General features: G+C 61.1%; 1 protein-coding gene across 5 annotated transcripts; it reads right to left on the bottom strand.

Annotated features, from left to right (window-relative positions):
- Positions 1-1,272: 1,272 nt before the first annotated feature.
- On the bottom strand, positions 1,273-12,944 carry ADAM8 (ADAM metallopeptidase domain 8). 5 transcript variants are annotated; one of them, XM_075534519.1, is made up of 22 exons: positions 12,063-12,944; positions 11,839-11,917; positions 11,669-11,745; positions 11,329-11,509; positions 11,148-11,210; positions 10,997-11,065; positions 10,631-10,797; positions 10,351-10,435; positions 10,000-10,148; positions 9,740-9,917; positions 9,336-9,425; positions 9,035-9,224; positions 8,891-8,960; positions 8,518-8,680; positions 8,349-8,426; positions 7,591-7,675; positions 6,845-6,953; positions 5,565-5,949; positions 5,213-5,278; positions 4,957-5,010; positions 2,863-3,012; positions 1,273-2,564 (listed from the first exon to the last, which is right to left on the bottom strand). In XM_075534519.1, exons 1-22 carry the CDS (start codon positions 12,200-12,202, stop codon positions 2,517-2,519), a joined length of 2,676 nt encoding a protein of 891 aa, XP_075390634.1. In that variant the 5' UTR covers positions 12,203-12,944; the 3' UTR covers positions 1,273-2,516. The 5 variants fall into 5 exon arrangements, with proteins under 5 accessions (XP_075390634.1, XP_075390633.1, XP_075390632.1 ...); XM_075534518.1 differs by having other exon boundaries at positions 4,957-5,007; positions 11,669-11,748; XM_075534517.1 differs by having other exon boundaries at positions 11,669-11,748.
- Positions 12,945-13,848: the final 904 nt, after the last annotated feature.

The following is a 13,848-nucleotide window of genomic DNA, read 5'->3' on the forward strand; positions in this document are numbered from 1 at the left end:
CCTGGCCCCTCCATGCAACTCCCGCCCCCTCCCCACCCCCCACCACTCCAGCCCGGGTCACCTCCGCCCACGCTCCTGCTCCGGGCCCTTCAGCGGCATGGCCAGCCCCCCACCCCACCCACCCTTGTCTGCCTCAGGACCCCTTGCCGGCGGGGAGGCATGACCGCTGGGCCATCCATAGCTCTCTCGAACGAGGGGGCAGGGTCCCAATGGCCGATGGGCGAGCTGGCCTGCAGCCCGCCTGGGCGGTCAACCCCATGCCTCTCCTGCCCGTGACCAGTCGGCCCCCCGCTCCCCGTCGGACGCTCCCTCACCGCCATCGCTGAAGTCCCGGGCCAGGTGTCGCTTGGGGCGGCTGAGCGGGAGACCGTCCAGCCAGGCATAGAGGCCGTGGAGGACGCGGGGCGACAGCGCTGGGACGGCTGGAGGGCTCGGGCCAGCAGCCGACAGCATGGCGGGGGCTGAGCTGCGAGGAGACGGGCCGGGAGGGGCGGTTCCTGGGCTGGTTATTAGGTACGTTGCCCGGAGACGGACCGGAAGGGGCGGGTGCCTGTACTGGTCGTTGCCCGGAGACGGGCCAGGAAGGGGCGGGGCATTCGTGTTGGGGGCTGGGTCTAAGACATCTGCTGTCAGAAGCGATGAGTGATGCCCTGGCAGGTTCCCTGGGACACTCAAGTCCAAATACTGGCTTTTCTGCTCAGCCCAAAGGCAGAAAGTAGTTGACCCTTGGGGACCTCCCGTATCCATCAAGGCTTTGACCTTCAGAGGGGGGGGTTTCATATAGTGGGTTCTTCCATATATACCTTGATGCCAGTTCTTTTGGGCTGCCTGGTTGAGTCTGCCTGTGGTCGTGCCCTAATTTCATGTCAACTTGGAAGATTTGTGTGTAGGGGGTAGGGTGGGGCTGGAATCTAGCCGTTCAGGCCAGGCCTGACGGTGCCTCCTTATGGGTGTGGTGGTCTCTTTGAGCAGGGTCCTGGGACCTCCTCCTCTCCAGTCCTTGCTGCCCATGATGACTAAAGTCAGAGCCCTGGAGATGAATCCAACACCATTGGAGCCACAAGCCTTTACACCCACCAGCCTGTGGTGTTTCTGCATCATTGCATGTAGTTCTGTGAGTCTGAAGAGGGACTAGTATCGGACTTACAGACTTGAGTTGGACAGGACGGGGCTGTTCTCTTGATATACAATTACTTCTTGATAGAAAACTGTTACACATAGATGTGTCACTGGATTTTTAAAAATCTTTTTATTGGGGCTCATAAGGCTCTTATCACAGTCTGTACATACATCAATTGAGCAAAGCACCCTTATACATTCGTTGCACTTGTCATTCTCATAATTCACCTTCCACTTGGGCTCCTGGAATCAGCTCGGTTTGTGTCACTGGATTTATTCCTCTGGTCAACCCACCCTCACACATGGCCTCTGCATCTAGATTGGGGTTGTTTAATTTGATGTGGGGCAGGATTGCAATTAAACCCCAAAGGGAAGGAAGACAGTTTGGCATTATCTAGTTTTAAAACATACATTTTATTTTAAGAAGCATTGGATCCTTAAATAGTATAAAAGCCTGGGAATTCTATGTGTGCCATGCACCCTTCCCCGATGCTCCAATCACAATCTCCCAACATTTAGAGTATGGTCGCTAATTTAATCATAAATATACAGCTTTGTCATTATTAAAGCATAAAATAAGGTCTCAGCCCTGCTGACCATCATACACCTGAGGTTTGAGGAGAAGAACCTGCAGAAACAGTTGCTTCCCAACATGGCCCTTTGGATAAAAGTGGAGACTTCTAGGCAGAGAGAGAGAGAGAGCAGAGGCCCTGGTGCTTTCCTGTTCCAGTCAGGGAGAAGGGGCTCAAGTATGTGGAGATGCAGAACTCATGACTCAGCTCTTAAGAAGGAAGACCCCCAGGGCAGGCACTGGGGCAGCATCCCAGGTAGGAAACAACTGCTGATGGGGTACAGTGTGAACAGCTGGGGGCATGGGTAGAGGCCTCGGGGGCTTTCAAGCTTAAAGCAGAGGGTGTCTGAAGCTGCCAGGAGGGTAGGATGCCTGAGGGTAGGTGTGGAGAGGGCTGGAGGGGGACTGGATCCCAAGTCTCTGAGGAAGGCTGTCCTAACACCCCACCCTGCAAACCACAGATGATGACTCATTCCCACCTAGACGTGGTTGGCCCTGGGGAGGGACTGGCCAGGAGGAGCTGGCTTGACCTCTTGGGTGAATACGTTCTGAGTTCAAGGACAAGATCTTAAGGCCCAAAAAATTCCCAAGCTGAGAGCCTCTCTTGGCGGTGGCCATGCTGCTAGTGTCCCTGGCCATGAGGGGTATCACTCTCAGGGAGCCATAGCCTCCAGCCAGGTGCCCACCCAGGCAGAGCTGCAGCCCAGGCCTGGGCTGGGGCCTGTCAGAAACACGGCCCTCAGTCTTTCCAAAGGGATCGCAGGCGGCTTCCAGGCAGGTTTGCAGGGCCCCCACTGCAGAGCACTTCAGAGGCGCCTGGCCCTGGTCACCTCCTCTGGACAGGGGGCTGGAGGGCAAATTTTATGCCAGCCTCCTGGGAGTGGGGGAAAAGAGACCCACTGTTACAACCATCTGCTAAGAAGGGTACAGCTTCCCATCCTTAGACTCTCCTGCACTGATGTGAGCACAACACACACACACACACACACACACACACGGCAGACTCTCTACATGTGCCAGGGGAGATGCTGCCCGGCACACATTTTCCAGGAGTGGTGACTCCAGATTTGTCCTCGGAGGAGTGAACGGCAGAAGTTACACTATGTCCCTCACAGAGGGCCAGCTCACAACTCAGGGGGCAGCAGCTCGCTAGCCCTGGGGTAGGGCCTCACCTGGCTGGGGGCTGACTGGGGCTTTCCAGGACCAGGCTTGGTGGGTGGAGCAGCAGGCCCAGCAGCAGTCCTGTCAGGCCGGGAGGGAGCAGAGCCTCCAGCACCTGGCTTGGCAGGTGGTGTGGGTGGTGCAACAGGTGGCCTGCTGACCTGCAGAGAGGCAGACACAGTGAGAACAGAGGCTGCCTCCCCTGTCCTGGAGCCCTACCTGGGCACCACGTCTTCCCATTGCCACTGAAAAGCCCACAATGGGCAGAACCAGCCATTCCTGGGCCATCTGGCCTCGACCTGCTTCAACCTCACTCTCATTCAGCTTTCCACTAGATCCCCGAGGAACTTCCCAGGGCCGGAATGCGGGCCTTGGGAAACGCAAAAGCCTGTGATGACTAACAAGTCCCCGGGCCAGAGAGCTGGCATGCAGGGCGAGGGCAAGGCCCCACCTGCATGGTTCACAGTCCCGACACCCCCCACTGACCCTTGTCTGATTTGCCACCTGCTCCCTTCAACCACACCCCTCTCTCTGTCTGAGCCCTCTGTCTGTCAAAACCACTCCTAGGACCACTTCAAGATTTCCTGTGAGTCTAGCGCTCCCAAAGGAAAGGGCAGAGGAAGCCTGCTAGTGAGCTGGTGCCCTGGGGAGCCCAGTCAGGTTCTGTCTTTGAGTTTCCCCCACGTCACCACTCAGTCACAAAGCCAGTGGGTGCCGTCACAGACAGCATCAGCCACACCACAGCACACAGGTAGTCTGCCAGCCACGAGGCATTGGTTCAGTCCAACCCAAGCTGGGGGGCCAGGGGACATGGGGAATCCTTGTCTTCCTCACGGGCTAGAGCCGAGGATGTGCCTCCCAGCCACGGCCTATCTGCCATAAGCTTCTGGGTTGCCGTGAAGTAGAGAATGGTTCAGCTTCCAGACTAAGAGGGAGCAGGAAGAAAGGCCTGGAGATCTACCTCCAATCGGCAGCCAGTGAGAACCCTGTGCACTGCACAGCCGGACCTGCAGTTCACCATGGAACCGCACGGCACTGGGCAGCGCTTCCCTCCCAGTGACTCACACTCAGCCTGGGCTGGCGACCGACTGGATGGGGCCAACAGAGCTGTGCAGCTAAGAAGAGGTTGAGGGCTGCTAGACTGGGGTAGACCAGGGAGGCGAGGGTCCGGCATGGGGTCCTGGACCAGAGGACACCTGAGGAGCTCCTAGCGGGGTCGGTTCTGTGGCTTGACCAGCGCTAACGCCTGGTGATGGGAAATGCTGGTGCTGGAGTGTGGGAAGGCTGGGCTAAGCGTATTTCTGAGACGGCAGCAGTGCGACCCATGTTTGGGCCCAGTAGATGCTCCACAAACATGGGGAGAGCAGATGAGTGCTTAAGGCCCCGCTTTGGGTGGTCTCCCAGAGGCCCCCAGTAGATGGCACCTCCACCCACTCTCCTCCCAGGCCTCTCCCCTGGGTCCCTATACCCACCCCAGTGACAGCAGTGAGGACAGCCAGAGGAGGCCTGTCAGAACCACCGGCTGGGCCCAGGCATAGGCAGCTGGAAGCCAAGCCAGGTCCTGCAGGAGAAAGCCCAGGATCTTCCTACAGCCCCAGTGTTGGAAGGAGCCAGGCTAGGGGCCCCAGAGGGGGCAGTGCTGGTCAGGCCACAGAACCGACCCACCAGGAGCTCTACCCACACCCGCCCAGAGAGCCGCCCACCCACTGGAGGCATCTCCCGCAGGCCAGGCTAGGCCACAGCATTGTCTGGGACATGGGGCCTAAGGACTGGGAGGTGGGGCTGGCCAGAAGTGTCCATTCTGCCCTGTTCCTGGGGATTGGCAGGGGTTAGCCCATGGGGAGAGGACCCAGGAATAGGGGCTGGTGCCCTGGATTCTGGGGGAAGTGCTGGGAGGGAGGTCTCCTGATGAAGTCAAACCTGGTCACGGCTTTTGTGATTCACATTTGAGGGAGATCTTCTCTGAACCCCTAAAGCCCCACAACCCAAAGGAGCATCGGGCTGGGCTTCCAGGCCTTTGGGGCCCAGCTCCTGCCCCAGGTGTCTACACTGTGTGTGCGCGCGCGCGTGCGTGCGTGTGCGTGTGTCCCCCAGGAGCCTCTTACCTGCCTGGGCTTCTGCTTTGCAAGGGGCTTGCCAGCAGGGTCGGGCCTGAGCTGCTGAGAGAGAGCAGGGTCACACACCTCGAGGATCCCATGCCCTCCTCCTTGGCCCCCAACCAGATTCTCCCATCACCAGGGCTGTCCTCGAGGTCCCTGAAGTAGTATTCTTCCAAAAGAACCATACCCAGCTCTAGACCCCACCCCCGGAGATGGGCAGTCCCCCTAGCTGCCCCCAGTCCCACCTTCCTGCCCCACTCACCTGCTCTGGCTCTGACCGGGAGTACGCAGGGAGCAGGAAGGGCTGGCTAGATGCAGCAGCAGAGGGCTGCAGGGAAGGAGGGGACCATGAATGCACCCTTCAGAGCTGGACCCCCTGGACAGTCAGAGGGGGGTGGGGACCTGGGGGATGGTACCCTCCGTATCCCCTCAGCCCCAGCACTTAATTCTGAGATCCCTGTTCCCTACACAGGGGAGGAGAACCAGCCGTATGTGTGCACTGGGGGGGTCTACCTTGGTCTCCAAGGCTTCCTAGGCAAGGTGAGAACACAGGCAGAACCTTGGGGGTTGGGCCCCGTGACCTATCCTGGGCTCCTTGGGAGCATGGTACTTACAAGTGGGGGTGGCTGCTTAGGGGTTCCCGTAGGAGCTGAGGCTCTGGAAGCCTGGGGGGTGGAGGCCCCCTTTACGGGGCCCTCAGCCCTCTGCTTCTTCCCTAGCACACCCCCATCGCTGTTGCTGCTGCTGCCGCCACTGCCCTGGTATAAGCCGGTGTTCAGGTACCCCATGGGGGTCTTGGGGGCTGTGCTCCTGCTGCTGCTGCTGCCATTGCCCTGGTGTAAGCCGGTGTTGACATGCCCCATGGGGGCCTTGGAGGCTACGCTCCCACCACTGCCCTGGTGTAAGTGGATGTTCACGTGCCCCATGGGGGCTTTGGGGGCTGCGCTCCTGCCACCCTGGTGGAAGCCGGGGTTCAGGTGCGCCATGGGGGCCTTGTTCCTGCAGAAAGACCACAGTGAGGTCAGTGGGACCCTGGTCTCTGTGGCCCAGGCTGCACCACAAGGGTCAAGGGGCAGGGAGTGAGGGTCATTCCTCAGGTACTCTCGCCCGGGGGGCCTGGGATGCAGGGGGGGGCGGTTTGGGGTAGCCTAGCACCCCTCACGGGGACACAGACTGGGGCCAAGTATGCCCTCATGGGGACACGGACTGGACCCAGGCATGTGCTGATGTAAGCCTGCATGCCAGCACCTCAGGGACATGTGGGAATGGTGCTGGTTTCACTTGGTGGGTGTGGGGCTTCACCTGCCTCCCAGCGATGCAGAAAAGCCCACCCTTAGCCATGTGGCAGCTGTGACTTGTTGGGACTGAGTCTCTGCCGATGTGGGCAGTTAGACCATCAGGAGGACACTCCGTAGCTGGGCGGTCCGACCCTCACCGCAGGCAGATGAGGTCACCTGGGAACAGCAGCCATGTGACAGCAGAGGGCACACAGCTGCCAGAGGCAGGGTCCTGCCCACATGCCAACACGGCATTTCCACTCCCTGCTGCCGGCCTCTGCTCTTAGAGCACCTGGCTCATGGCACCCAGTTCCAAGCTACCCCTGGGGACTCCCATCCACCTACTGTTGGAATGAGGGCAAGGCTTGTCTTCTGGGGCCAGAGGGGTCCTGGGCCTGGGCGTCATGCCACAGAGGGGCAGACACAGGCAGTCCAGAGGGCAGCGCCAACCATGGTGTCCATGTACACACACGCTGCCGACCACACATCTACACACACATGTCCACAGATGCAGCACACGGATTCCCTGCATGTCCACACACACATACACACACACACATCCACACATAGGTATCCGCATACCCACACAGGCACCCACACAGTGCAGGGGTGCTTACTTGTGCTTGAGGTAGAAGACAAAGGCTGCTCCTCCGAGCAGGAGTAAGGCCAGCACCAGTATCACCACACCCACTATGGCCCCCGAGGACAGGCCTCCAGACGCAGACACTGTTGGGACACAATGGACTGCTGTCAAAGGAGCCGTGGCACCAAGGGGCTCTTGGGAAGCAGCCCCTCCCCAGGGCCCTGGGCCTATTCCCATGGCTCAGCCATCACACAGACCCCCGCCTGCCTGAGCCCCTCTGAGCTCGGTACTGACCCCCAAGACAGCCTGCTGCTGAGACTGCCTCCTGGGAGCTGGCAGCAGCACCCCGGCTGGGCCCTGCCCTGGACCCCACCAATAGCAGACATGGCTATGTTACACCAGTGCTCCCCTGGTAGCAGGTTGTTGGGCTGGGCTGTAGCATACCCAGGCCCACGGTGGTGCGGGTACCTCTAGAAGAGCCCTTGGAAGCGCTGGGGGTGACCACTGGGAAGGAAGACAGTCATGAGGTGGGCCGTACTGGGGGGCAGAGGGCTGCACTAGGAGCCCTGGTCTGACCCAGCACACCCTGGTCTCTGCCCTCCCTCTGGTCTCTCCCACACATGCCTGCATGGGGCTGATTCTGGCCCCTTCCGGGTGCTTGGAAAGAACACTGTGGGGGCCATAGAGTATACCTCAGCACCCCAAGCCCCGTCCCCCCGGCTGTCAGTGGTCAGGCAGAGCCCAGGCAAGTCCCCATGCCATGGAGCCCCCAGGTCCCACCTGTGTGCACTCCAGACTTGGGCTTCATGCAGTTGGGGGGCTCCCAGCCTGGCTGGCAGTGGCACTTGTCCTTGTGGTTGCACACCTGGAGTGACAGAGGCTCGGTGGGCGGCAAAGGCCCTTGGGGGCCCCAGGGCAGCAGTGCCCTCATCCCTGCCCCCACCTGCAGACCTAAGCCTCTCCTCCAGACAAGCTCCTGTTCATCCTTGGGATCAAGTACCCCACACCTCAAAAAGGGCCTATGGCCCACAGGCCCACTCACCCTACCCCCCACTGTCAGCTCTGCCTGCCCAAGGCAGAGGGGGGATGTACACCGGGGAATGAGCAGGGTGGCAGGGTGGGCAGAAAAGGGGCCTCCCGTGAGCACATGCATGTGGCCCGTGCCAGTCCCCATGTATATGGAGGTGTATGCATGGTATATGCATGTGTAGTGTGTGTGTGTGGATATGTATTTGCAGGTGTGTAGGTAAGGTAAGGGCAGTGTGCGAGCATGTGTGTGCATGTGTGGTGTCTGTGCCCAGGCAGGGCCATGTCTGCATGTGCACACCCTCTATGCATGCTATGTAGTGTGCACGTGTGCTGTGTGGGGCTGCCTGGGCTGCGGTGGGAACATTCAAGGCTGAGCAGTGGGGGGCAGCGCTGGGCTGTTTTCAGGTGTGAGGGCCAAGGTGCCAAGCCCAGGACCAAGCACTTGCCCTTGTGCCTGAGGCTGGACTCTACCCTCTGTCCACCCCACTGTGTCCTGGGCTCCCACGTACCCCATGGCCATTGCACTTGGCAGAGCAGTTTTCCGCCCTGTACACCTGGAGGTCCTGGCAGCTTCCTTCCCAGCAGACCTGGAGGGGTGGGTGACCTCAGGCCAGTGCTGCACCAGGGGCCAGGCTCAGCACTGGTCCCGGCCCCTAGAGCGGTAGGCCCTGCACTCACCTTTCCCTGATCACACTTGGTGCCCACGGGCACCATCTCGTAGGCCTTGTGGTCCTCCGTGAGGAGTGCCTGGCAGGGGCCAGAAGAGGCACTCAGGATGCAGGAGGTCCGCACCTTGGGCTTCTGGCCGCCTCTACAGAACAGGACTCCACAGCGATCGGCCCTGTGCACACAGGGGTGTGGGCCCCACTCAGCAAGACAGGGCCATAGCAAGATGGGCAGGGCCCTTGGTTATCCATCCTCCCACCCCTGCAAAGTGTCTCCCTGTCCACCCATGAGGGCGCTGGTGGAACAGACATGCACACATGTGTGCGCACGCGCACACACACACAAACATATACATACTGCACATGGGTCATGAGTGGACACTCACTGGCCAGAAAAAGCCTGGCATTTGACTGAGACTTTGAATTTGAAGCAGACTTCTGCAGCTTCCTGGACACCTGCAGGGGCAGGGCAAGTGAGTTGAGCCAGGCCAGGTGCACTAGTGGGGGCTGTGGCCACCCCCTGGCCTCACCTGTTCCCCACAGCTGGCTGCAGGCCGAGTGGAGTGTCGGGCAGAGCCCATTGTAGCAGTAGCCTCCAGGGCAGGGGCTGCCGTTTTCCTGGAAGTCGTCCTCAGGGCACTCGGGCTGCTGGCCGTCACAGTACTCTGCTAGGTCACAGGTGTCCTTGGCGGGGCGGCACAACACCCCGGCTGGCTTCACCTGCCGGGCCCAAGTAGAGCCTGAGCCCAGCAGCTCACTATGTCACTGCTGCCAGTCCCTGAGGCTAGGCCTCAGCTGTGGTGGGGCTCGAGGTACGGAGCCCCATCTCACCTTGCACTGGTCACAGCAGGCACCCCGGGCGCACTTGGCCTCCTTGGCGATCTGGCAGGATGTGGCGTTACAACAGGGGTTCTTGCACTCCTGGGAGGGGAAAGAAGGGGGGATCATTCACAGAAGCCCCGCAGGGCTGTCCAGGGCCTGCAGGCTAAGGTGTCTGGAGCCTACGCCCGAGGGTGTCCAACACCCACTTCTAAGGCCAGCCTGCCTCTGCTCAGGCCCTGCCCCAAGGGCTGGTCCCCAAGATCCCCTTCCCCAGGGCCAATTGTCCTATGCTCAGCCCCCAGTGACCTCCTCTCCTAAGATGCTTTCCTCAAGTCCCCTCCCGCAGAGGTACCCCCCAGAGGTCCCTGGCCCCCTCTGCTCCATGCAGCAGCAGGTGGGGTCTGCGGGCCAACCTGGGCCGAGCCGCAGTCACACTGCTCTCCACGCTCTAGCAGCTTGTTCCCGCACACAGGGTCGCTGACCAGACGGCTGGTGTCCAGCGCGCCTTGCACGCAGGCCGTCTGGGGCGTCTCCACAAAGGACTGCAGGACCATGCGGCTGCACTCGCTGAAGAGTGTCGGGAACTTCTCGCTGAATGGGGGGAGTGGGGGGAGGCAGCGTCAGGTAGGGACTGGCCAGCGTGCCTCCCAGTCTGTGTGCCAGCAGGACTCACCCGAGGCTGGCTGCCATCACGCAGCCACCGTCCACCCGTGGCACTGGGCAGTAGCAGTTATCGACGTTGTCATCGTGGTCCATGGCCAGGTTGTGACCCATCTCGTGGGCGATGGTGGTTGCCACCCCAAGGGGGCTTTTGTTATGGTCCTGGGGGGCACTAAGCTCACTCACCGCCTGGGGGCCTACCCAGCCCCTACTCCTATGACCCTTGGCTCAGACAGAACTCCAGTCCTCAGCCCCACCTGCTCTTTCACCAGACGGGGACGCAGCCTGCAAGAGAGCCTGTCCCCTGGGCTGGTTTCAGACCTGTCCATCACACTCCCACCCGGGCCGGGGTCTCCCTGCTGACCTGGTTCACGCCGGCTGACAACCTCCGGGTACACATGGAAGCTACAGTGGCCAGGCCCAGTGTAACACCATCAAAGTCGATACCCCTGGAACAATCCACGTCCGAATGAGCGGGGCTCTCCCCACTCCCACCGGCACCGTTTTCTGCTGCATCCCAGCTCCCCAAACCGCTTGCGCGCCAAGCCTCTCCCCAGTCCTGCACTGTCCCTCCAACTCCCAGTCGTGCTCCTCCGCAGCCTCGCCCGTCCCTGCAGTCTGGGGTCCAGCCGCTACCCCCTCACGTGATGAACTGTGCATTGTCATGGGTGTGCCGTGACACCAGATGATTGGCCCGCCACTCCTGGAAGTTATCGAGCGTGACCTCGGGATTGGAGCTGACCAAGATCTTGTCACTGCTCCACATCTCCAGGCCCACCAGGCCCACACGGAAGTTGAGCTGCTGGTATAGCTGTGGGAGGGGAAGGCTGCCGTCAGCTGGACTGCTGAGTCCTGGGGGAGTCTGCAGGTGTGCCAACCAGCAGGGCCCAGAACCCACAGTTTCATGCCCACCTCCATTTGCCCCCAGGGCCTTCTCCCAGCCCCTAAACATTGGTTTCCCCAGAACGGCCCCTGGGGGGGTGTGGCCTGAGCATAGCGGGCAGGCCCACCTTGTCCACGTGGTTTACCACCTCCATCACCCGCCGACGCAGAACCTGCTGGTCCGGGTACAGCTGGGACTGAAGCAGAGAGATCCCTCAGACCAAAGGGGCCACTGCCTGGGCCACTGCCCCAGCCCTATCCCCGGGCACCCACCCTCACCTCCAGGCTGTCGGTGACCACGTACATCTCCACATGGCGGGGCTCTGAGGACGGTGGTCGATTCTGCAGGGGACCAAGAGCTGTGAGCCTCACAGCCACTGTGTCCACCTCAGCCTGCTCCCACCTTCTGAAGCTGCTCCATCCCAGGCCAGGGCGGGGGGTGGGGGGTGGGGGGGCCCACCCGGGGTCGGTAGGCTGCTGCGATCCTCGGGCCCAGGATGCGCTCCAGCTTGGCATTGCTGACGCCGCAGGTACCCAGCTTATCCTTGAGGTGCTGCCACTGGTAGAGAGCGTGCTGGCCCTCCTCCACCCCGTCCAGGGGCTCGATCAGGTGCACTGACCTGCTGGCTCGGAAAAAGCCCCTGGGGGAGGGGGAGCACGGATGCAGATTCAGTGAGCCTACCTCCCCGCTGGGATGGGGGCGAGAAAGGGGGGGTCCCTGAACCAGTGACTCCAGGTATCTGCCCCTCACCTCTGCCTCATTCTCTCTGCAGATGTGGAGGGCAAGGGCAGGCACTCACCTGAGGCCCTCACAGGTGCTGATGCTGGCGACAGAGCCCCGGTGGCCCTCCACGTGTCCCTGGTAGAGGCAATGGTCCTGCTGTGCGTGGGGTGGAGAGTGGCTGTGTCCTGGCTGGTCCCTGCCCCTCCCCCTCCCCTGCCCCACCTCAGGGAGATGCCCAGGTCATACCTGCCTTCCTAGGTGTTCCACCACCTCGGAACCATTGGCAGCGGTGTATGTCTCTGTGTACCTGGCACTCAACAGTTCCCTGGAAGAGAGCCATTGGGAGGTCCTGGACTGCCTGCTGCCCTTGGCCAAGGCCCTCCGTGATGAGAGGCTGGGGGGGCCCTGGCAGCAGGGTCCAGGAGGCTGTGGGCTAGGGCTCTCCAGGTGGGTGCAGCCAGCCTGCTCACCTGTTTTTCCGCAGGTGCAGAGTGAAGTTGTGTCCTCCACCTCCAAGGTTGTAGCTCACACTCTCGGGGTAGGGGCTCTGGAACAGAGACCTGGTCAACTGCCTGCCCGGAGGCCTCTGACCTCCGAGGGGCTGCTCCATGGAGAGCAGTACAGCCTGCAGCCAGGGGCCATGTGGGGCTGAGCCTCCTTGGACTGAGAAGGTGGAGCTCCAATCAGCAGGCCTCAGTTTACCTATTCATCACTGTGCAGCCAGTATCTGTCACCCCCTCTTCCCAGAAGCACCCGTCTTTCCCAGGACCCACAGTTGGGACGGACTTGCCTACTGTCCCATGGGTACCCTGCACACACAATCCACATCCGTACATGTACACACACTTACATGATCCATGTCCAAAAATGTATGCACACAGTCCACATACATACATGTGTATATACGCACTCACTCCAGATTTAGGAATCGCCCCCAGAGAACCCCACCAGGCATTCTTGGTTCCCCAAAAGAGCAGAGACACACTACCGTTTGCTCTCGGTTCCCCATCTCACCCGGGGATCCCCCCCAGCCCCAGCTCCCCAAGGAAGGTGCGTCATGGCTGACTCACAGTGGCTGGGTGGGTGAGCTGTCCACAGCTGTTAGAAGAATTTGGTAGAGCAGCAGTGGCAAATGAAACATGGGTGTGGCATTTGAGCCTACCTGTCTCTGCCTGCGGGCTGACCTTGCCACCAACCACCAAGAGAACTTCTCCACAGCCTCCTGTAGCTTCAGAGCTGACACCCAGGCCCATAGGTGGCCAAGCTCTGCCCTCAGGAGGAAGGAAGGAGAGGCCACACCCAAGAGCAAAGGCAGGCCCTCCAGGCCAGCGGGCAAGGCTAAGGTCACCCAGAGCCCCTCTACCCACAGGGACACCAGGCCTGGAGGCCAAGGAGGTCCTGGCTGTGTGGCGCCCACCCAAGACTTACCCAGTGGGAAGGCAGGGCCCGGCGGGCTCGGGGGATTGGCAGGCGCTGGGACCACACTACCTGAAACTGCTCCACATGAGGGAGGGAGGGACCGGACACCATCACTGTGGGGGTGGGGGTGGGTGGGAATAGGTGAGACATGGGCTCTCCTGTGGTTGGACACTGCTCACCTCACCCCATGCCCCACCACCATGGGTAGCTCAGAGGTGTCTCCAACCTTCCCCCTACTGTGTGCATCCCCAATGGCTCTGACCACAGGCCAGGAGTGGGGGAGGGGGCATTTAGGGTTGCCAACATCATCCATCTCAGCCTGGCCTGTAGCTGGAACCCAAGTCCGCCCACAGATCGGAGGTCTTGGAAAGACACTGCCCACTGAGGGGAGGACGGGGCACCGGGAGGGTTTCAGAGACACTGCTGGTGAAGGGGGGGGGGGTAACTCTAAGGAAAGGTCACTAGGAAGGGCCCCCTATCGCGCCCTCATCCAACCACCCCGTGGCCTCCACCAGTTTGGAGTTGGAGCATCACAAAGCCCCACCTGGAGGGGCCCAAAGGGAGTGTAAGCGGTGGCTGGTCTTCCCAGCCTAGAGACCAAGACCTCCAGTGTCCCCTGGCTCCAGCGCACTATTCGTCTGTTTCCACTACTCGGCTGGCCCCTGGGGTCCCCGTGAGTTGGACTCCGCCCCCGCCCCCCCTCCCCGCGCTATAGCAGCGAGTGCGGGGGTGGGGGGGTGGGGGTGGAAGGGTGGGGGGGGCAGAGGGGAGGCAGGCACTCAGTCCGCTCAGCGCCGGCGGGAGGCTTCCTCGGACCCGCGCGGGGGGTGCACTCAC

Source organism: Tenrec ecaudatus, chromosome 16, assembly GCF_050624435.1.
Source record: "Tenrec ecaudatus isolate mTenEca1 chromosome 16, mTenEca1.hap1, whole genome shotgun sequence".
In the NCBI taxonomy this organism is placed as follows: domain Eukaryota; kingdom Metazoa; phylum Chordata; class Mammalia; order Afrosoricida; family Tenrecidae; genus Tenrec; species Tenrec ecaudatus.

Excerpts from the sequence above, each read along its gene's own strand:
- ADAM8 (XM_075534517.1), bottom strand. The coding sequence starts at position 12,202 with ATGGAGCAGCCCCTCGGAGGTCAGAGGCCTCCGGGCAGGCAGTTGACC. Across the intron at positions 9,918-9,999 it reads GTGATGGCAGCCAGCCTCGG|CGAGAAGTTCCCGACACTCT; the intron begins GTGAGTCCTGCT and ends CCCCCCATTCAG. Across the intron at positions 3,013-4,956 it reads CAAAGCAGAAGCCCAGGCAG|GTCAGCAGGCCACCTGTTGC; the intron begins GTAAGAGGCTCC and ends GCCTCTCTGCAG.